The sequence below is a fragment of the Microcaecilia unicolor genome, chromosome 5, assembly GCF_901765095.1.
Source record: "Microcaecilia unicolor chromosome 5, aMicUni1.1, whole genome shotgun sequence".
NCBI lineage: Eukaryota > Metazoa > Chordata > Amphibia > Gymnophiona > Siphonopidae > Microcaecilia > Microcaecilia unicolor.
Window position 1 is genome coordinate 56,979,408 of NC_044035.1, and position 23,884 is coordinate 57,003,291.

The window sequence follows — 23,884 nt, forward strand, 5'->3', positions numbered from 1 at the left end:
AATCTGTTACATTTTTTTTTAATGTAGGTATGGAATGCAAATATTTCAGGGATCAGTTTTCAAATAGCCCACCTGCTTGCAAACTACATGTTTGCTCTTAATGCACATATTTTCTGCAAATTTAACCCACATTGTTCTGTGAAAATTAGTAAGTGGAAAGTGCACGTTAAAAGGGTCACATGTGCATGTGTCATTTGTGTGGAAGATGAAGGCACAAAACAGAGCACAAAGAGTTGATAAATGCGTATGCTTACCATTTTCCTCCCTCAGCTTAAATACGCCCAGATAAATGGGTCTTTGTTTTCCAACAGCTAAACAAATATTGTACACTACGAAACCCACACCCACTTTTAGCCACATTTCAACAGGGTATTTTCAATCAGTCTATTTTACCTCTTCAAGATTATTTTTGCATGGAACAGAACACGGAATCTAGGTTCTTCCCATCACACCAGAAAACAAACCTCCACCATATGCAATCATAAATTTCTAGTGGATTTCTTCCTAGAAGTGAGAAGTACATGAGACACTGAACGGGAGAGATCATAAGACGCTTTCAACACCTAGGAAGGGAGAGGAACTCAAGGTTGGGATTTTTAAAAAGGATCCTTGGTTCTTTAAAATCAGAGTAGGAGAAATGTCTAGCCTGATTGATCTCCTGATGAATAAATCCTGAGAGAACTGGAAAAGGATTTTGTCTTAGCCAAGAAAAAGCTGAATTATAGTTTCCTGGTCTCTTGAGTTTTCTGATGTTGCGTTTTCTGAAGTTTTCTGCTAGAGATTATTTGGGGACTAGTAAAAAAGGCCCGTTTCTGAGACCAATGAAACGGGCGCTAGCAAGGTTTTCAGCGGAGTGTGTATGTTTGAGAGAGTGTATGTGAGAGTGACTGTGTGAGAGAGAGAGACGGAGTGAATGTGCGAGTGTGGGTGGGTATGACATAGTTTGAGGCGGTGTGAGAGTGTGTGAGTGAGTGTGTGTGTGTGAGAAAGAATGAGAGTGTGCGGCAGGGGCCCCCCCCCCCCCCGTCAAGGTGTTTTTGAAAAGAAGCAGGAGATCCCAAGGGGTCACGTTGTGACGCGAGGGTGGGGCAGACACTCATGGAGAAAAAGCAATCTACACCATGACACATTTAGAATGTTGGGAAACTTGAGAGTTCATTAGAATGTTGGAGGTGCGTTTTATATAGAGAGATATGTGTACTCTGCTATTGCTATCTGACCAGCAGAATGCTGGCACCTTACTGTGGCCAAAAGGAATATCTTGGAGCTCTCTAGTGAAAGAAGAAGTGCTATTCATTATGCTCCGATTCGGGGACCACTCATGAGAATGTAAGTGACAACCGGCAATCCCACTTGTCTGCCTGAATGCTTGCTAGATCAGCGGCTCTTATACATGATAAATCTAAGATGACCCAGCTCATAATCGGACTGTTTTATTTTTTTTTTTGTTACATTTGTACCCCGCGCTTTCCCACTCATGGCAGGCTCAATGCGGCTTACATATACAGGTACTTATTTGTACCTGGGGCAATGGAGGGTTAAGTGACTTGCACATGCAGGACGTCAGACTCACAGAAACAGAAGCCTGCGCGGCTGCAAGGGCAGGCTTCTACATGGAATGTTGCTAGTGGAGGAGTCGCCTAGTGGTTAGTGTGGTGGACTTTGGTCCTGGGGAACTGGGTTCGATTCCCACTTCAGACACAGGCAGCTCTGGGCAAGAAATGCCATGGCTATTTTAGAGCAAGGACAATACCAGGCAGACTTCTACGGTCTGTGCCCTGGATGGGGCAGAGATAAATCATGATCGGGTATGCCTGCAATGTATCACTTCATCGTGTCTAGCAAAGCCCTTATAAATTTCAGTTAAGGTTTTCGATTCAATTTAGAGAGTTGATGACAAGCCTAGTAACAAAACACCAAGGAGAGAAGATCCCCTACAATAAAATGACAAAGGAAAAGAAACAGGGTAGGACCAAAAAAAAAAAAAAAGTCAATTAACTCAGGAGTCAAGGAATAACAAACCGATATTCAGCCAGCAACAGTCAGCTTTTTTTTAAATGCTGACCATCGCTGCCTAACTTACCTCCCACTATTCAGTGCCAGGCCACGTCTGGGCACTCTCATTGAATATCGGGGATTATTTTGGGTGGGCTGGGCGCCCAGCACTTATGTGGGCCTGGCAGATATTCAGCCAGGGACAAATAAAAGTTATGCGGCCCTGGCTGAATATCAGGCCGGCTGGCCCGCGTAACTTTTAAAAATGTTTTTTAATTTATTTTTTTTCTTTACTAAAGCCCCCGAGCCCACTCAAGGCCCCCCGCCAATGTTCGCTTCTTTCCCTCCCCTCTCCCAGCTCTTATCACAACCCCCCTCCCCAGTCATGTAGGCAGGCCCTCCCTCCAGGCCTACCTGTATCCCTGGTGGTCCAGTGGGCTCGTTGGGGGGGGGCAGGAGCACAAGGTCACAACAGCCATTTTAGACCAGTGCTGATAGGGGCAGGAGTGAGAGGCTGACTCCTGCCCCCAACGAGCTCGCTGGACCACCAGAGATACAGGTAGCTGGAGGGAGGGCCTGCCTGCATGGTTGGGGGGGGGGGGGGGGAAGGGATCTTGATAAGGGCTAGGAGGGAAAGAAGGGGACATTGGCAGGGGGGCTTTAGTTAAAAAAAAAAAAAAAAAGTTATGTGGGTGCTGGCCCAATATTCAGAGCCGGCATCCACATAGCTAAGCAGCCTTATGTAGGACAGCTCTGGAGTTGTCCTAAATGAAGCCACTTAGCTAAGCGTGTGCCAGCACCAAATATTGTCGGTACCCACATAACCTGGGCTCGTCCACAGTGCAAACCCTGACCTGCCCACTTTTGTTTGGGCGGTCTCAGGGGATATTTAGCAGCACTGTCCGGTTAAGTGCCGGGAAGCTATTTAAGCGGCCAGGATGGTCTCCTGCCCGCTTAAATCACTTTGAATATGGGCCTTAAAGTTTATTTTGATTAAAAATAGACCAACAGGTCTGTATAAACAATTTCCCATAGAGGAGATTCTCCTCTTGAGGAAAAAGGTTTGGTGAATTTGTGTGCTATTTTCTGAAATTTCATATTCAGTAGCTGTACAGAGACTGTACAAGTCACTGCCATAACACTATTTCCATATTCAACAGCCACAAGGCATTGATATAAATATTCCACTGAGGCAGATACTATATATAAACATTTTCAAAACAAGACAACCTTAAACTTATGTGCTAAAGGAATCATCAGCCCCAAGAACAAGCTGAACACCTTTCATCCACCACCTTGGGTAAATTCTGGAAATATAGCTCTAATAACTGATTATGCATTTTCTTGTTTTCTTTTTTTTAATTCTGCATGTAAATCTCCATCAACAATCATAGCTTATATACTGTTACCAAAACTATTTATGCATTCTTGTATCCCACCATTTTCCAAAAATAAGTTTCGGTTCAAAGTGGCTTACAATTTAGTTAGGTGAAGTTACAGTTGTGTTTTTTTTCAGTTAGAAAGTGGTGTAGACCATCTTTAGCTTACGCCTTCGGTTATAGAACTTTTGGAAAAGGTAGGTCTTCAGTTCTTTTCGGAAGTGTAGATAATTTGATATGCTTCTTGTGGCCTTGGGTATTGAGTTCCACCATTTGGAGCCCAGGTACCTGAATCTGGCCATGTAGATGGCTGTATAAATTATGTTTCTGCAGTTGGGTAGGTGGAGAAGTAGGTAGCTTCTGGTTTCTGGGCTTGCATTTCTTGGGGACAATTCAATCAGATCTAGCATATATTCTGGAGACATTCCAAATAGTATTTTGTAAATGAGGGTGCTAAATTTGAAGAATAGTCTTGCTTTGATTGTGATTGGCAGCCAGTGTAGTATTCCAAACGTTTTAATGTTTTAAATATCAGTCTTGCTGTCATATTTTGGATGGTTTGCAACGATTTTATTGTGCTTTCTTTGCATCCTGCATATGCTGCATTATAATAGTCTAGTTTAGACAGGATCATTGATTGCACTATTAGCCGGAATAATTGTCTAGGGAAGTAGTCTCTAATCCTTCTCAGTTTCCATAGTGTTCTGAAGCATTTTGATGTGACTGCTGATACTTGACAGTCTAGAGACAGATGGTCCAATCTTTGTCCAACATGGGTCCATGTTTTAAAAATGTTCTATATCAGAGGTGAGCAGGATCCAATTACAGTGGAAGCAATGCTGCAATCAGAGGCCATTCACCTCTGATGCAGAAAATTGATGAAACATGGATCCCTGTTGTACAGATATGAGGAGCTTGTTTTAAACTATCCTCTTCAAGAAACATGTACTGTCATAATCCACCTCAAGAGCCTATTTATAAACACAACAATACACACACACACTGCCACAACCCTCCCAATACAGCCCACCACACAATAACATTCTGTTAACCATGTGATCGCTATACCGATGCCCTATCACTGAGCTCTCTGTAATGCAGCCTCAATGCTCTATCATTGATTAATCTATACTGTAGCCTGTCTGAACTCCAATGCTCCATCACTGACTATACTGAAATATGTTCAAACCTCTCCAGATTATATCCAACTGCACCTCTCTCCATGTATTTGTTTTACTCACTTGTTGACACTGTAATTGGTTCACACTTCTCTTCTCTTCTGTACTGTATTCCCAGTGATCTGTTACTGGTCTTTTTACAATGTAAAACGCTTCGAACCTTTCAAGGTGTGAGCGGAATGCAAGCACCTGGTAAAGTAAAGTTGCCCTTTTGCTAATTTGTGTCTTTAATAAAAATATTCAACTGTAAAGATAATACAATAACACAACAATTAAAAATGTAATTATTGAACTTTAAACACAATCTTAATACTCATTTGTTAAATGATAACATATATATCCCCCCAAAAAACCTGATGGTGTGCCTCGGCCATTTTTGCACCTTGTCAGTGTGCTGTGAGACAAAAAAGGTTGAAAATCACTGTTCTAAAGGAACTGGTAAAATAGTGATTTCTCAAAGAAATGAAAAATTAAGTGCTTACATTTTCAAAGTATAAATTACATAACAAAGATTAACTTGCTTTAAACATAATGCTGGCATCTATAAAGACTTCTCTTAAAACTATTATATAATACTCAGTTGGGTCTGATTAGGAAGCAGTGACACCTTGTGACCACTGCCAGTATTGCAGTATCACTTTCCTAGATAGGTTTTCTGTCTGTCTTTGGCTGTACATATGTGAGAACAGATTGAACGGTGTTATTAGGGATTACTGAGAAAGGGGAGTGTAAGAGGGTATCAACTCAGAGTGTGTGTGAATATGTGAGGAAGACAGCTGTGGGAATCCGCACCTTGGATGCATATGAAAAGGGGGACTGGCACCACACTGGGTAACTGTGAATGGGGAGGAGGGGAACAATTTTGATAAATTTGGATTTCAGATTTAACTAGGTAAGTTTCCAAGTCTGAGCACTGGTAGAATAGGTATTTGTCTTCCCCAGAATGCTTACAATCTAAGGGACTGATTCACTAAACATGTTTCCTATAGCCACAACATGAGAGAAAGTGCTTGGTAAGTAAACCCTCCATTACCTCAGAAGCAGAGGGCCTCTTTTAGAAAGCTGCGCTACCGATTCCCGGTGTGGCAAATCAGAGGAAGCCCATTAAATTCCTATGGGCTTCCTCTTATTTGCCGCACGGCTTTGTAAAAGAAGCCTTGAGTGATTTGCCCAAGTTCATAAGATATGGTTTTGAAATTGAAAAGCAATCATTATCAGGAAAATGCTAAATATTTCCTGTGCAACCAAAATTAATAATATGCCAGATATATTTATTCTAGATGCCAGAAAGACATTCAGTAAAGCAGTTTTGACATTTATAAATGTAGTGTTTGTAAAACTTCTGTAGGTTGGTAAGGTAAAATTATGTATAATCATACCTGATAATTTTCTTTCCATTAATCATAGCTGATCAATCCATAGACTGGTGGGTTGTGTCCATCTACCAGCAGGTGGAGATAGAGAGCAAACTTTTGCCTCCCTATATGTGGTCATGTGCTGCCGGAAACTCCTCAGTATGTCGATATCAAAGCTCCATCCGCAGGACTCAGCACTTAGAGAATTACACCCACGAAGGGACACTCTGCCCAGCTCACCACCGCCGAAACGGGGGAGGGGAATTAACCCAGCTCATCCCCACACAAGTGGGGGAGGGGAATCCGTCCAGCTCATCCCCGCGGAGCGGGGGAGGGACACCACACCCGCCGATGCGGGGGGATCTGGCTTATCCTGCAACCGCAACCGCGGGAGGAGCTGACTGACCCTAACACCGCCGAAGCGGGAGGGGTACAAAGCTGCCCTACAGCCGCACGAAGCGGGAGGGAGTGCCGGCAGAATTTTAAGTCTCAATCCAGCCCCGTAAAACGGAGGGGAGAGGAATGCAGCAGCTCACTGTAACACAAACTCGTCTTAACTCTTGAAGAATCCAAGTGAAAAAACTTGAACACGAAGTCTTTCTGAAGTAACTGAAGACTAAACTTGAACCTGAAATGCAACCAGAATAAAAACAGTACAGATATCTGGGAGGGGCTATGGATTGATCAGCTATGATTAATGGAAAGAAAATTATCAGGTATGATTATACATAATTTTACCTTCCATATCATCAAGCTGATCAATCCATAGACTGGTGGGATGTACCGAAGCAGTACTCACCCAGGGCGGGACATTGAAATCCCTGACCTCAACACTGAAGCTCCAAACCGGGCCTCCGCCCGTGCAGCCACAGTCAAACGGTAATGCTTGGAGAATGTATGAGCCGAAGCCCAAGTTGCCGCCTTGCATATCTCTTCCAAGGAGACGGATCCGGCCTCTGCCATCGAGGCCGCCTGAGCTCTCGTGGAGTGAGCCTTCAGCTGGATAGGCGGCACCTTCCCCGCGGCCACATAAGCCGCTGCAATGGCTTCCTTGACCCATCTTGCCACTGTAGGCTTAGCAGCCTGCAGACCCTTACGAGGACCTGCAAACAGGACAAACAGATGATCCGATTTCCGGAAATCATTGGTCACTTCCAAGTATCTGATGATGACTCGTCTCACATCCAGATATTTAAGAGCAGAGTACTCCTCTGGGTAGTCCTCCCTACGAAAGGAAGGGAGACAGAGCTGCTGATTCACATGGAAGCGAGAAACAATCTTGGGCAGGAAGGAAGGCACTGTGCGAATAGTCACTCCTGCCTCAGTGAACTGCAGAAAAGGCTCTCGACATGAGAGCGCCTGGAGCTCGGAAACTCTTCTGGCTGAAGTGATAGCCACCAAAAAGACTGCTTTCAACGTCAGGTCTTTCAGAGATGCCCTCGACAAGGGTTCAAAAGGCGGCTTCTGCAATGCTCTTAGTACCAGGTTGAGATTCCACGCAGGCACCACTGAGTGCAGAGGAGGGCGCAGGTGATTAACTCCCTTGAGAAAGCGCACCACATCTGGCTGCGAAGCCAGGGAAGCACCCTTCAGGCGGCCCCTGAAGCAAGCCAGAGCCGCTACCTGGACTTTAAGGGAACTGAGCGACAGGCCTTTCTCCAGACCTTCTTGCAGGAACGCCAACACTGAAGAAATTGGAGCAGTGAAGGGAGAAAGTGAGCCTGCTTCACACCACGCTGCAAAGATACGCCAAACCCTGGCGTAAGCAGTAGAAGTAGAGCGCTTCCTCGCTCTCAGCATAGTGGCGATGACCTTGTCTGAGAAGCCCCTCTTCCTCAGACGCTGCCGCTCAATAGCCAGGCCGTAAGACCAAAGGGGGAGGGATCCTCCATCACCACGGGACCCTGATGTAACAGGCCCTGCTCCACTGGCAGCCGCAGAGGATCGTCGACTGAGAGCCTGATCAAGTCCGCATACCAGGGACGCCTGGGCCAATCCGGACCCACCAGGATTACCCTGCCGGGATGCTTTGCCACCCGGTCTAGCACCCTGCCCAACATGGGCCAGGGCGGGAACACATAGAGAAGCTCTTGTGTCGGCCACTGTTGGAGAAGAGCATCTACTCCCAGGGATCGAGGGTCCCGTCCTCTGCTGAAAAAGCGCGGCACTTGGCAATTGGCCAATGACGCCATCAGATCTAGGCTCGGCTGGCCCCAGCGCTTCGTGATGTCCAAGAACGCCTGAGCAGATAGCTGCCACTCTCCGGGCTCCAAGGTATGGCGACTGAGAAAGTCCGCCTTGACATTCATGACTCCGGCAATGTGGGCCGCTGAAAGCTGCTCCAGGTTCACTTCCGCCCACTGGCAAAGATTCATAGCCTCCTTGGCACCTCCCTGGCGGTTGACATAGGCCACAGCCGTGGCATTGTCCGACAGGACCCGTACAGGCTTCAACACCAGTACCGGGATGAACTCCAAAAGCGCCAACCGAATGGCTCTGAGTTCCAGGAGGTTGATAGACCACTTTGCCTCTGCAGGAGACCAGAGCCCCTGCGCTGTCCTTCCCAAGCAGTGGGCTCCCCAGCCCGACAACGAGGCGTCCTGTCTGTCTGCATCCACCAGCTCAGCGCCTTGCGCACTGCTGGGTCCAAGGGAAGGCGCACAGCATAATCCTCCGACATCGGAGTCCAGCGCTGCAGCAAAGAGTGTTGAAGTGGTCTCATATGAGCCCTGGCCCAGGGCACAACTTCCATCGTGGCCGTCATAGAGCCCAACAGCTGCACATAGTCCCAAGCCCGAAGGGGAGAGGCTACTAGGAACTGGTCCACCTGAGCCTGAAGTTTGACAATCCGATTGTCTGGCAGGAACACTCTGCCCACTTGGGTGTCGAATCGAACTCCCAGGTACTCCAGGGACTGAGTCGGGCGCAGCTGGCTCTTCTCCCAGTTGATGATCCATCCCAGGGAGCTCAAAAGAGCAACTACCCGGTCCACAGCTTTGCCGCACTCTGCATAAGAGGGGGCTCGGATCAACCAGTCGTCCAGATAAGGATGGACTTGTACCCCTTCCTTTCGTAGGAAGGCCGCGATGACCACCATTACTTTGGAAAAGGTCCGCGGAGCAGTAGCCAACCCGAAAGGGAGGGCTCTGAACTGGAAGTGTCGTCCCAGGACTGCAAAACGCAGAAAGCGTTGATGAGGAGGCCAGATGGGAATATGCAGGTACGCTTCCTTGATGTCCAAGGATGCCAGGAACTCTCCTGCCTTCACTGCCGCTATAACAGAGCGGAGAGTCTCCATGCGACAGTGCCGCACTTTCAAGGCCCGATTGACCCCTTTGAGGTCGAGGATAGGCCGGACAGAACCTCCTTTCTTTGGTACCACAAAGTAAATGGAGTAACGTCCCTTGCCAAGCTGACTTTCTGGCACCGGAACGACCGCGCCCAGGCGGATCAGATTGTCCAAGGTCTGCTGCACTGCCACAGCTTTGACCGGAGACTTGCAGGGAGAGAGTATAAACCCGTCTTTTAAGGGTCGGCAGAACTCTAGTTTGTAGCCGTCTCTGATGACTTCCAGCACCCACGCGTCTGAAGTTATTGTGGTCCACTCGCCCAGAAACGAGGACAGCCGTCCTCCAATCTGCACTGGGGCGTGGACCAAGACCCCGTCATTGGGTACGAGACCCTGGGGGAGGACCGGAGGGAGCACCTCCGGGACGGCGGTCTCTGCGAAAGGAATGCTGCTTGGGGGAGAAATTCCTCTTGAAGGAAGAGGGGGCAGAGGAACCCGACTTGCCCGGGCGGTACCGACGGGCTTCCTGCAACCGTCCTCTGGAGGTACCGGGACGAGTACTAGCCCGAGCCCTGACCTCTGGTAACTTCTTGCCCTTAGATGTGCCGAGATCGGTCACGATTTTGTCCAGCTCGACCCCAAAGAGCAGCTTGCCTTTAAAAGGCAACCTAGCCAGGCGGGATTTAGAGGCGTGGTCAGCAGACCAATGTTTCAGCCAAAGCCACCGCCGCGCAGAGATTGTCTGAGCCATGCCTTTCGCTGAGGCCCTCAAGACATCATACAGCAAGTCTGCCAAATAGACTAAGCCCGATTCCAGGGCCGGCCAATCAGCCCTCAAGGAATGATCCGAGGGGGAAGCCCGCTGCACCATAGTCAGGCACGCCCTGGCCACATAGGAGCCGCAAACTGAGGCCTGCAAACTTAAAGCAGCCGCCTCAAAGGACGACCTTAAGGCCGCCTCCAATCTTCTATCTTGGGCGTCCTTTAGGGCCGTGCCACCTTCCACCGGCAACGCCGTTTTCTTAGTCACCGCAGTGATTAAAGAATCCAAGGTAGGCCACAGATAGGCCTCACGTTCACTCACAGCCAAAGGATAGAGGCGGGACATAGCCCTAGCCACTTTAAGGCTCGCTTCTGGGACATCCCATTGAGCCGAAATTAAGGTGTGCATGGCATCATGCACGTGGAAGGTTCTAGGCGGGCGCTTCGTCCCCAGCATAATGGCAGAGCCAACAGGGGCTGAGGGAGAGACGTCCTCCGGAGAGGAAATCTTCAAAGTGTCCATGGCCTGTAACAACAGGTTGGGCAAATCCTCTGGGCTAAAAAGCCGCGCTGCAGAGGGGTCATCCGCTCCATCCGAGCGGGGATCCGTCTCCTCCAAGGAATCCGCAAAGGACCGTTGGGAGACCTCAGACACGCTGCCCTCATCTACATCGGAGGAGACAAATTCCTCCAAGGCCTGGGAATCAACCCGAGGGTGTTTACCTCTGGGAACCTCAACCTCTTTACCAGACGAGGGAGCAGGGGCAGTGTTGTGCATGAGGAAGGCCTGATGCAGCAGCAAAACAAACTCGGGGGAGAAACCCCCCAGACTGTGCACTTCCGCAGTCTGGGCAACAGCCCTAGACGCACCCTCAACCGGCGCTCGCAATAGCGGGGGAGAGACATGCTGCGCATCCAAAATGGCGTCCGGCGCGAAACTCCGCGAAGGAGCCGCGCGGGAAGAACGGCTCTTAACTTTAGCCGCTTCTGTGCCGTCGCCCAAATTAAGGGCGTTCATGGCATTAATGTCTCCAACCTCAAGGGCGGCCCAAGAAGAAGCCGTCCGAGCCGCGTGGCCGGCCAAGATGGCGGAGGCGAGGAGCGGGGGATGGGCGTTTATGGCGGGAAAAACCGCCACGCCGGAGGAAGGACCGGGACATTCATCGGTCACGAAACTGTCACCCAACAAGGGCGAATCAGGCTTGAAGACCCCCGCATCCCCTCTAGAAGCGCTCAAGCGACCCGGGGAGCGACCCTTTGCGCCCTCGCCCTCCGACGCCATATGCCACGAGGAGAAGAATCGGGGAACCCCCTGCCCGCTATAAAAAGGTAAAAATTACCTGCTGTCCGCTCCGAGTTGTAACGACCTGGTGTCCCAGTGAGTAGCTGCAATAGACGCTTAAATAAACGTCGAAATAAACGCCTTTAAGGACGTTCAAAAATTTTTTTTTTTTTTTTTTTTTTTAAACGGAGCCAGCGGGAGGGGGGAGAAAAGGAGGGACCTGGCACCACCAGGTTTGCACTTGCTCAAAAGAGCCCTCAACCCCAGGCACTCAACAAAACCTAAAAATTAGGCTTGGAGGCCTAGCCAGAGCTGCTGCTGTGTGTGACCACCACCTGCTGAGATAGAGAACATACAGAGGAGTTTCCGGCAGCACATGACCACATATAGGGAGGCAAAAGTTTGCTCTCTATCTCCACCTGCTGGTAGATGGACACAACCCACCAGTCTATGGATTGATCAGCTTGATGATATGGAAGCTACCTTTATGAAAATCTTACATCTGTTTTTAAAGACAGGAGAGCTTTCTATCCCTTTTTGATCTCTGGAGCTGTGTATCAAAATCCCAGTATTGAAGGGAACAAGACAGGTAAACATGAAGATAAGTTCTCTGTGTTTGAAGATGTCTTGTTGGCAGTCTTGGACAATTCAAATTAAGGGCCCTGTTTACTAAGTAGCGCTAAGGCCGCGCTAGTGTTTTTAGCATGTGCTAAACACTAAACAAACCCACAGGAATATATAGGTGTCTCTAGCATTTAGCGCTACCCAAAAATGCTAGCACCTCTTAGTAAACAGGGCCCTAAATGATGAAATATGAGCCTTCATTATTCATGTCTGACTTATTCTTGCTGTACACTACCTTAGACGAATTGCCTCAAAATGACAGTAAATAAATCCTAGTCAATAACTAAAGTAAACAAATGTCATCATAAGTGGCATCTGACCCTCCTAATATTATTATTGCTTTAACAAAAACTATTAACCTACGGCAGAATTCTTTCAGGTTGTAACTCATTGTAAAATAGGTATTAGGCACATAACATTAAGGGGACAATTTTGAAATTCATATAAGTTTGCAGGTACTTTGCCCTGTGGACTCTGCACTGATTCTCAAAAGGAAAGCTTGCATGTACTTTCCCTTTACAAACTGCCCAGGGGCAAAGTACCTAAGAAGTGCGACACATCTACTTTTCCCTTACAAAGTATGTAGCTTTAAAGGAAGAAAAAAAAAAAGCAAAACTAACCTTGTTGTAGCATTTCCCTCGTTCCTCCCCCCCCCCCCCCCCCCCCCCACACTCAATAAGGTAAGAGTACACACACTGCAGGGAACAATGCCCCTACCTTTATTTGCAGGGAGGGTGGGCAGTACCTAAAAGTGAAACTTTCTAGAATGTGGAGAATGGTCTGTTTTCTGAAAGGGCCTTTTTAGTCATTGCTGCTTTCAAGCACACATTAAAACATTTAATTTATTTTTTTGTAAGTTAGCTTCAAGGACAAAAACATATCTTTCATCTATCAGAGGTTAAATGGTCACCTCTAATTAAACTATGCACAGTGCTGACTCTGGCAGATCATCATTCCCCTCTGCCCAGGACTTGTATGTGTTTCACAATATTCTTTTAGGTTATTCATTTGGATTTTGTTCACACTTTTTTCAGTAGTAGCTCAAGGTGAATTACATTCAGGTATACTGGGTATTTCTCTGTCTCTGAAGGGCTCACAATCTAATTTTTTTTATTTATTTATTTATTTATAACTTTTAAATTACATACCAAAGCAAAGCTTTGTCAAGAAATAACACAATAATGTCAATAACAGTAATCATTATTTGGGAAAATCCCATAGGAAACTATTAATCTTCATAGTCCTCTACTTGGGGAGACTGAAATGAAACCTTACAAGAGGATAAGGATATTTAACAAAGAAATATAAAATTATAATACAAGTATGGCTTCAGGTTGTCACTAATAAACACATATAGTCCGCTCTGTTGGATCCTTATGGGGGGTTAGGTAGCCTTGCATTCAAAAATGAACGAAGTTGCAAAGGCTCAAAGAAATGATAAGTCTTATTTTCATAAGAAACTACACATTTGCAAGGAAATCGAAGCTGGAACTTAGCTCCTATCTGTACTGTCTCTTGTCTCATCATCAGAAATTTTTTCCTCCGTTCCTATGTGGTTCTCGATACATCTGGAAATAGTTGGAATCGTTCCCCCAGAAAGACCATAGAAGAGGTTTGTCTCAGATATTGCCTCAGAATAGCTTCCTTATCCGCCAAAAAAACAAAAGATACCAACAAAGTGGATCTATACTCAACCACTTCTTGTGATTGCTCGAGCAGCGCAGATACATCTAAATGTTCCAAAACTTTTTCAGTAAGCTCATTATCTTTTTCCTTAGGTGCTCGAGCAGGAATCATATAAAGTTTTTGTATTGGGGGAAAGTTTGTATCAGAATAATTGAAAGTTTCCTTCAGCAACTTATGAAACATGTCTCTTAATGGGGTGTATTTTACAAAGGGAAAGTTCAAAAACCTCAAATTTCACAATCTAATTTTGTACCTGAGGCAATGGAGGGTTAAGTGACTTGCCCAATATCACAAGGAGCAGCAGTGGGATTTGAAACAGCCACCTCTGAATGCCAAGACTGGTGCTCTAACCACTAGGCTACTCTTCAACTCCTTAACTGCCCTCATATCCCAAAGACAGACCTTAAATCGCAAAGCAGCATGTGATTTACTAAGCAGGAAGAGAGAGTTTAGCTACGGAGCAGTCCGATGTGAGCTTACTGACTACAACATTGCACAATTCATCTTGTAACTTATTTACAGATTGTCCTCCAGAGCTTCATTTAATGACATAATGTTTCAACAGCAAAAGGTAAACTCCTGGCAGATAATTCAGTATACAAGGCTAACATTTATGCAGCACAAATATATATAAATGCCAAATATCCTGCTATGTGCTATTCTGGAAATACACACACATATTTGATAGCGTGTATTTTCATGCATAACTTATAGAATATTGTATGTTACGAGCATATGTCTTGAATCTATGCACAAGCATTTACATCAGCTCTAAGTCACCCCACCTATAGCCCCAGGTAGGCTAATCCTATATAATAATTTGCACCTCCAACGTTCCATCGCTGTCTGGCTGCCTGGGTTCTTAACATCTCATGAAGTCAGCCAGCCTCCAGCGTTCCATTCCCCCTCACTGCCCTGACCTTGTGTCAAAACATAATGATGTCAGAGGGCGGAACAGTGAGAGGGAAGGGAACGCTGAAGGCGAGTTGACGTCAGGATGTTACCAACGGAAGGGAAGCCAGCTAGGCCAACCAGAAAACAATGAGGTACAAAGGAAGAGAGAATCGCGGCACATCGAGAAGAGGGAAGAGCAGAATTGATGGACATGGATGGGATGGGAGGAGAGGACAGGCGAGAAGAGAATCGCGGGACACGGATGGGAGGGCAGGGAAGAGGAGAATCGCTGGACATGGAGGGGATGGGATGGGAGGGAAGGGAAGAATCGCTGGACATGGAGGGGAGGGGACTGCAGGGGAGAGACAAAAAAAATTGCTTACAAGAGAGCCTTTCTAGGGCTCGTTTCATTGTTGAGGAAACAGGCTGGGCTCCACTAGTCAAACATATAAACGGCGAGTGACCGTACTCACTGCAAATGCGCAGTAGAGACTTCCCTCTCTGTCCCGCCCCTGCGTCAATACGTGATGACGGGGGGGGGGGGCGGGACAAAGAGGGAAACTGCGCCGCCGACGTTGCTACCACTCCCCCCCCCCCACTCGGAGTCGCCGCCGCCACCCCTCCACCCGGCCCGGGCCCTCTCTTCCCTTCTGAACTTACAGATCCATTCGCCGAACGCAGCAACGCACATCAGCTGAGCTGCAGTGAGCCCTTCCTTCTTTGCCTGTGGCCCCGCCCTCCTGTGACGTAACGTCAGCGAGGGCGGGACACACACAGGCAGAGAAGGAAGGGGCAGCTCAGCTGATGTGCGTTGCTGCGTTCGGCGAATGGATCTGTAAGTTCAGAAGTGAAGAGAGGGCCCGGACCAGGTGGAGGGGTGGCGGCGGCGACGACTTCGAGGGGGGGGGAGCGGTGGCGACTTCGCGGGGGGGGGGGAGCGGTGGTGACCGCGGGGGGAGGAAAACCTCTATACCAGCCCGTTTTTATGGGCTCAACGGCTAGTATTCTATAAAGGGACAGAAACACCTACTCTCCTCCATATAGGTGCTCTCCACAAGATAAGTTTATAAAGCTGCTTCTGAATAGCAAGCGGCTTTTATAAAATTGAGCAACTAGTGCGTACACACATGAAAGTACCTGCACGGAAAGTGTGTGCCTACTTTTATGCAATCTGGGAGTAATTTTATAGTTATTTTTGTATGAATGTGACCACATACATGTGTAAATGGTATATTAAAAGCAGGAAGCCGGCAAAAGAATCGGTTGGGCCGCTGGATGAACGAGGGGTAAAAGGGGCGATCAAGGAAGACAAAGACGTAGCGGAGAGACTGAATGAATTCTTTGCTTCGGTCTTCACCGAGGAAGATTTGGGTGGGATACCGGTGTCAGAAATGGTATTTCAAGCGGATGAGTCGGAGAAACTTACTGACTTCACGGTAAACCTGGAGGACGTAATGGGGCAGTTCAGAAAACTGAAGAGTAGCAAATCTCCTGGACCGGATGGTATTCATCCTAGAGTACTGATAGAACTGAAAAATGAGCTTGCAGAGCTACTGCTAGTGATATGCAACTTATCCTTAAAATCAAGCGTGGTACCGGAAGATTGGAAGGTGGCCAATGTAACACCGATTTTTAAAAAAGGCTCCAGGGGAGATCCGGGAAATTATAGACCGGTGAGTCTGACGTCAGTGCCGGGGAAAATGGTAGAGGCTATTATTAAAAACAAAATTACAGAGCACATCCGAGGACATGGATTACTGAGACCGAGTCAGCACGGCTTTTGTGTGGGGAAATCTTGCCTGACCAATTTACTTCAATTCTTTGAAGGAATAAACAAACATGTGGACAAAGGGGAACCGGTTGATATTGTGTATCTGGATTTCCAAAAGGTGTTTGACAAGGTACCTCATGAAAGGCTACAGAGGAAATTGGAGGGTCATGGGATAGGAGGAAATGTCCTATTGTGGATTAAAAACTGGTTGAAGGAAAGGAAACAGAGAGTGGGGTTAAATGGGCAGTATTCACAACGGAGAAGGGTAGTTAGTGGGGTTCCTCAGGGGTCTGTGCTAGGACCGCTGCTTTTTAATATATTTATAAATGATTTAGAGATGGGAGTAACTAGCGAGGTAATTAAATTTGCTGATGACACAAAGTTATTCAAAGTTGTTAAATCGCAACAGGATTGTGAAAAATTACAAGAGGACCTTACGAGACTGGGAGACTGGGCGGCTAAATGGCAAATGACGTTTAATGTGAGCAAGTGCAAGGTGATGCATGTGGGAAAAAAGAACCCAAATTATAGCTACGTCATGCAAGGTTCCACGTTAGGAGTTACGGACCAAGAAAGGGATCTGGGTGTCGTCGTCGATAACACACTGAAACCTTCTGCTCAGTGTGCTGCTGCGGCTAGGAAAGCGAATAGAATGTTGGGTATTATTAGGAAAGGTATGGAAAACAGGTGTGAGGATGTTATAATGCCGTTGTATCGCTCCAAGGTGCGACCGCACCTTGAGTATTGTGCTCAATTCTGGTCGCCGCATCGCAAGAAAGATATAGTAGAATTGGAAAAGGTGCAGAGAAGGGCGACTAAAATGATAGCGGGGATGGGACGACTTCCCTATGAAGAAAGATTAAGGAGGCTAGGGCTATTCAGCTTGGAGAAGAGACGGCTGAGGGGAGACATGATAGAGGCATATAAAATAATGAGTGGAGTGGAACAGGTGGATGTGAAGCATCTGTTCACGCTTTCCAAAAATACTAGGACTAGGGGGCATGCGATGAAACTACAGTGTAGTAAATTAAAACAAATCGGAGAAAATTTTTCTTCACCCAACGTATAATTAAAATCTGGAATTCGTTGCCGGAGAAAGTGGTGAAGGCGGTTAGCTTAGCAGAGTTTAAAAAGGGGTTGGACGGTTTCCTAAAGGACAAGTCCATAAACCGCTACTAAATGGACTTGAGAAAAATCCACAATTCCAGGAATAACATGTATAGAATGTTTGTACGTTTGGGAAGCTTGCCAGGTGCCCTTGGCCTGGATTGGCCGCTGTCGTGGACAGGATGCTGGGCTCGATGGACCCTTGGTCTTTTCCCAGTATGGCATTACTTATGTACTTATAAAATTCTGATCAGAATAAAAGTAAAAGTGTTAACATAATGGTACATACTTTACCAACAAGTATGTACAGGGAAGAGTTTGGGCGTTTGCAAGTATGCACATATAATTAAATACACTAATTTATGCATATACTTAATTTTGGCACGGATATTAACACTTTCCCTAGATTAACCCCCAGTGACTCCTCCTTACCTCATAATAAATCAACAGAATTGCAGAACTTATCTTTTACATATAATGCCACCCCTCCTCCCTTTCTTCCTACCCTGAGCTTCCTGAATATAGTTAAAGGCCGGTATAGCTTTATCCCACTTATGGTTCTCCATAAACCACATCTCCATGACCAGGCACTAAATTCAAGTCAGTGATTCCATTACAGCCTCTAGTTCAGGAACCTTATTTCCCATACTATGGGCCATTAGAATACACAGCTTTCCAGATACAGGTATTTTATGTTTTACTTACCTGGAAGCTATGTTCATCCATCTGCAATGAACCTAGTTTAACCAGTCTGCTGCAGAAGATACTTCACTGCTTTGACAGATGGATGCCCATCTCTGCTCAGCAGCTCTTGGAAAATCCTTGGTCCAGAAAGACAAAACACTCTTGACAACACCATCTGTGCAGTCATGTATCCATCTCCAGGATGCATGCTTCTTTCCCTCGGCCTCTACCCTCAATACGGAAGACTGAGACCATCACTTATGCTCCTTTTGATAATGTTGGGAGGGATACCTAGCAGTATCGGTCATGAAAACACGGATAAACAGTACTGGATAACAGTGGGGCTTGATGAGTCTCAACAAATTGTCAGTAACATCTCAGATTCTGGCACCAAGCAAAAAGCATTCATCCCAGGACATTATGTCTGGTCAGCTGATGGATGTCTCTGTACCCCTCAGAAGGGATTCACCAACTACCAGAATCCTTCACTTCCTAGTAGTCACTGATCTAGATACTTTGGGATGTTTGAGCTCCGGTTCTTCCTGCTCCTGGGATGTTCTTGCTTCCTCCACTTCCAAAGCTGCATACTGGCTCTTCAGTCAGAGGAAAGGTAGAGTCAGGGTGTCAAATCTGCAAGCTCTGCAGTTGTTCTCTTTCAGTACAGTTCCATCTTCCCCTCTGCTGGAGATGCTTGATGCTTCAAGAAGCATTTTATCAATGTAGTTTTCATTGTCACAGATACTTCTCAAGCATCTTGCACACGGAACTAGTCCATCCTCTTGGATGAGACTGTCTGACTGGACAAAGACAAGCTGTAAAGGGGTCAACAGCCATATTTCAGTTGTAGGAGCTTTGGTTCCTCAGTTTGCACCAGACTAGTCTGGCAGGACTCGAGGAAAGAAAATTATCAGATAAGTATAATTTGACCTTCCACCTTCCTCTTCATTCTTGCCAGACCAGTAAAGATGCATGTGAAGGTACCCCTGCTCGCTCATCCTCAGGGTAGGAGGTATCTACAAAGTCTTTCAGTATAGCAGTACCAAATACTATTCTTCGGCTTGGACATTTAACCTACGGTGCTCTGAAAAGAAGTGTAGGGTTGCCCAGGTGACTGCCTTGCAAAGATCATCCAGTGGAACCTCTGCTCTGGATGATGCTTAGGCCCTGGGAGAATGGGACAGTAACTCCCAGGGAACTGTCTATCAGCTGGCCAATATGGTCTGGCAATCACCTCCTTAATCCATTTCACCGATGCTTTTAATACTGCCTCTCCCTTCCCAGGCCCTGCAAACAGGACAAAGAGCAACCCATTTTCCAGAACGGCCCTGTTACTTTCAGGTATTGCTATACCGCTTCCTACCCCAGTCTTACTCAACTGTGAAAGCAATGAAAAGTCCACTCTCAATGGAGAAGTGCAGTTGTCTCCTTCCTGCTGGAAAAAGACAACAATATGCTCACTGCACCAGCTTAGACAGAGAAAAACTGCTTGCTTTTCCGTCTCCATCTGCTAGGAGGAGGAGTGAACCTCACTCATCTGGACTGGTCTGGTAATGACAAAGAGGAAGTTAGTTTGTACAGCCTGTACATGTATAACTTTATCTGGACTGGGCAGAGGTGTTCCCAAGGGTAGTGTCGGGGATGTATACTTTTGAAAATCCAGCCATATGCACATAAATTAGCCCAGAAAACGTGTAACATAGTAAATGACAGCAGATAAAGGCCTGAACAGTCCATCCAGTCTGACCAACAAGATAAACTCATTTTACCTGGTATGTGATACTTTATATGTCTACCCGAGTTTGATTTGTCCTTGCCATTCTCAGGGCACAGACCGTAAAGTCTGCCTAGCACTCTTCTTGTACTAAAAATTCTGAAGTTAACATTGAAGCCCCTTAAAATTTATACTCCAGCCCATCCATATCTACTCAGTTACGATCAGGGTGCAGACCGTAGAAGTGTGCCCAGCACCCTTGTGTGGTAAAGTGCAGGTATAAATATAAGCGTAAAAAAAATCCCCCGAGATAATTTTCAAAATGGGCGTGCATCCTTACTATGACTTTGAAAATTTGCTGAAGTCCGCACAGACAAAATGTATGTGTACCTTTTACACCTATGTACAGTTATAAAAGGTTATCACAGAACAACTAATAGGACAATTGAGAAGAGGAGAAAGATATTGTTTGTCCAGGGGAAAATCTACTTCTAACATGCACTCTATAGATCATTTCTGGACCAAATTGGTTTGCTCATGATCAGACTGAGAATATGCAAAAATAAATGCAAGGGTTTTATTTCTTAAGGACCTAGAAATGAAGCTCTTCATATACCTGACTTAGTAAGGTTTGTCTCCCTATATATATATATATATATATATATATATATATATATATATATATATATATATATATATATATATATATATATAATATAAAAAAATAAGCTTAGAAAATTGTAATTTACTTATTATGAAGTAGCTCAAGGCAAGTTATTATTATTATTTTTTACATTTGTACCCCGCGCTTTCCCACTCATGGCAGGCTCAATGCGGCTTACATGGGGCAATGGAGGGTTAAGTGACTTGCCCAGAGTCACAAGGAGCTGCCTGTGCCTGAGGTGGGAATCAAACTCAGTTTCTCAGTTCCCCAGGACCAATGTCCACCACCCTAACCACTAGGCATTCAGGTACAGTAAACATTTCCCCGTCCCCAGGGGGTTATTGTCCAAGAAGTCGATGTAATAAAGAGTACAGCTTCTGTGCTCAATTCTGTGCGCAACAGTTGGTGATCGATGTTAAAATGGGTTTGCGCATGAATTAACACTGCGCAAAAACCAAGTGCTGACATCAAGGGCTCATCTTAATGTCATGGTAATGAAGGCATTAACTTATAAACTCAGATGAAAAGAAATGCACAAAAGACTGGTACAGCTAAGCACATGGGTTTTCTTGTTGTTTTGTTTTGCTTTTTGAAAAACTGAGGCTTTAACTTCAGGTCTGAGGAGGACCTGGAAGAGGTTAGGTTGTTCTTCTGCAATGAGCATTAGAAAGGATTTCATGTCCATTTCTTCTCTTTACTGTAAATATGATGTAGCTACAACTTTTTTTTACTGGCTTTCTTGAAAGAATGGGCCAAGAAAATGCCATGGGATGAGGAGCAAAGGGGGAGGCAACATTATTCTGCTCAGAATAATATGAATATTTGTATGCCAAACAGAGGGGCCGATGCAGAAAGCTACCATGGGCTGTGGCACATGGTAAATGAGCAGTTTACCTGCTGCTAATGGTTGTTATATGTAAAAACTGTTTCTGTGCTGAAGTTTACTCCCCTGGTAGACGTCAGCGAAAAGCATATTAAAGCATATGATAAAAGAGCTATTATTTCTCTTGAAGCAATGCACAGCTAAGTGCTGTTGTCTATGGCACGGGCACAGCGCTAAGCAGAAACCTAATGTAAGGTCTGAGGTAGCATAGAGAGCCCCTGCAGTCTGCATCAGCCCCATCTCCCTTCCAACCCCCTGCCTCACAAGAAATTAAAAGAAACTCCCTGGTGTCTAGAGGCAGACATGACCTCCCTTCTCCTTACTTAAAAACACTTCTCTGGTGTCTAGAGGCACCACCTACTCCAAAATGACTGACCCCCACTGACTTTAAAAGGCCCTGAAGTCTAGTAGCATCCCTCCCCTACTCCTTTAAAAAAAAACCCAAAAAACTCTGCCATCTTTTCAATCACGATAATTTCCACGCACTTCATCTATCTTGTAAAAAAAATGGCAGCACCCAGCCCCATAATTGGTAGTCAAGTGGAGATTACCAAATAAGGGGAAAAAATTTATATGGCAGACCCACCTTGTCCGGTGCAGTCCAGAATGCACTGTGAGGGTCTGGGCACCAACATTTTTCAAAATGGCAGGTGCCAGAGTTAGAAGTGAGTGGGCATCACTTCTGCCTCTTTCAGGTGCAAAGGTCCAGGAGGAGGGCAATAGATAGCAGAGAGATTTTTTTTTTTAAGTGATGGGTTGGGAGGGAGGGGTGCCAGCAGACACCAGGGCTTTTTAAAGTCAATGGGAAGGAGGGGGCTGATCATGTCAGGGAGGGGGCGCAAGTACTGCTAAACACCAGGGAAGTGTTTAAGTATGGGGAGGGGGATCAGGGTGGGGTGGGGTTTGAGGGGAATCAGGGCTGATACAGACCACTGGCAAGTTCTTGGTTTGTTTTTTGATTTAAATGATACCCTTCTTGTCAGTGCCTGAGCCAATCATAGCTCAGGCATCGATAGGAAGGGTAACATTTTGCAATAAGCTGTGGATTACTGCTGCAGTTTTAACATGGCAGTAATTGGCATGCTCATTGCTTACGGCATACAGTAGAATCAACATGCTTGCCAACTGTACCACACCTCTTTCTGCATCCGTTCCAGAATTTCAGAAAATGCACATAATGTATGTATGTTAAAACCCTGTACACAACTACATTTTTCCTGATACCAACCAAAATTTATGTACAGAATATCATTCCAGCACATGCTCATATGTATATATACATGCAACTCTTGAGTGCTTTATATTCAACAAAATATTTTCATTGCACTTGGGTTAGGAAACAAGCAACCTAGGGCCCTATAATTAGGAGCGTGCACGTCCTTCTACCCTCTCATTTCTGAAGCTCTCGCTTTCCCTCTTTCTTGTTCACTATCTACCAGTGGCGTTGCTAAGGGTGGGCACAGGCCCACCCAGTCAGTAGCCCATGAGGCCCCCAAAACTCTTAAGTGGTGGCGCCTAACTACTCTCTCTCTCTCCCTCTTCTCCACTCGTGGCCTGGCATCTGCCCATCTTTCTCTGGAACCCCCTCTCCTGGTCTGCCTCAGAGCTACTGCTGGCGGCTATTCCTATGGCATCATGTCCTGCCCTCAATGATGTCACTTCTTGTTTTTTTGGCGGGGACGTGGTAGAGAGAAGCCTGCAGAGCTGGCACAGGTTGACTATAGGAATTGCGACGGGCAAGTATGTACAGGTGTAAGGGAGGGGGTGGGAATGGCCCACCCAAAATGGCAGGTTTGCCTACACCCCTGCTGACTACTCCTCTCCTCTTTCCCTCCACCCCTCCACTAATATCAGAAATAGAGAGGGAAGTGGGGGGTAATCTCCTTACAGCCCCTACTCTTTCCTTGGTCCACTTTGGGCATTTCGCCCCAGGCAATCAGTGCCAGACAATTATTGCATCATAGATGCATGTCACTTCCAGAAGTGTTCTGATCCCATCCCATCCCCTGGCACGATTACCTAGCCTACACCTGACAGCAATGCAGATGTTTTCCGTTCTGCCAGAAAAGGGTAAGGGATAGCATTCTACTGTGCTGCCGACCGTCTGTACTTTAGGACGGAGGAGGAAGAAGCTGTTACAGCGCCGCCCTGCCGGGCAGTAATAGAGACCCCTTCTCACACTCACCTCCCACTCCCAAATTCACCTTCCTCGGATCGAAGTCCTGTCGGAAGTCAGCCGTTAGTTTAAACACAGCCACCGGAGGGGCAGCCGGAACGGCAGCGAAGATACTGGTAGCCATTAGGAACCTTTGCTTTCGGTACCTTAGCCTGGAGGAGACTCTCACCTTCACAGCGGACTGACACGGGAAAAGCAGGCAGGTCAGCAGCCAATCCCAGAGCAGCACCGCGCACACCGCCTCTGCAACCGAGACACGCGACAGCCAATAGTGACTGAGAACAGGCCGGAATGACGAGATTGACGGTTCATAAAACCAACTAGGCAAGTTCCCCGCACAGAAACCATGGTGCCCTGGACGCCAGGAAAGACCTTTTTGGGAACAAGCGGCACGGCGGTAGACGCAATAACGTCGGCAAAGTGTGGGTTGTCCATTCTGTCCAA

The 23,884-nt window shown here is 46.4% G+C and overlaps 1 protein-coding gene across 1 annotated transcript in view; it reads right to left on the reverse strand.

Moving 5' to 3' along the window:
* GOT1 (glutamic-oxaloacetic transaminase 1) overlaps positions 1–23,650 on the reverse strand; it is a 50,384-nt gene extending 26,734 nt beyond the window's left edge. The window contains exon 1 of the mRNA XM_030202920.1: positions 23,450–23,650. Coding sequence (XP_030058780.1) covers positions 23,450–23,564 — 115 coding nt within the window. The 5' untranslated portion in view covers positions 23,565–23,650. The remainder of the gene's footprint in view (positions 1–23,449) is intronic.
* Positions 23,651–23,884: the final 234 nt, after the last annotated feature.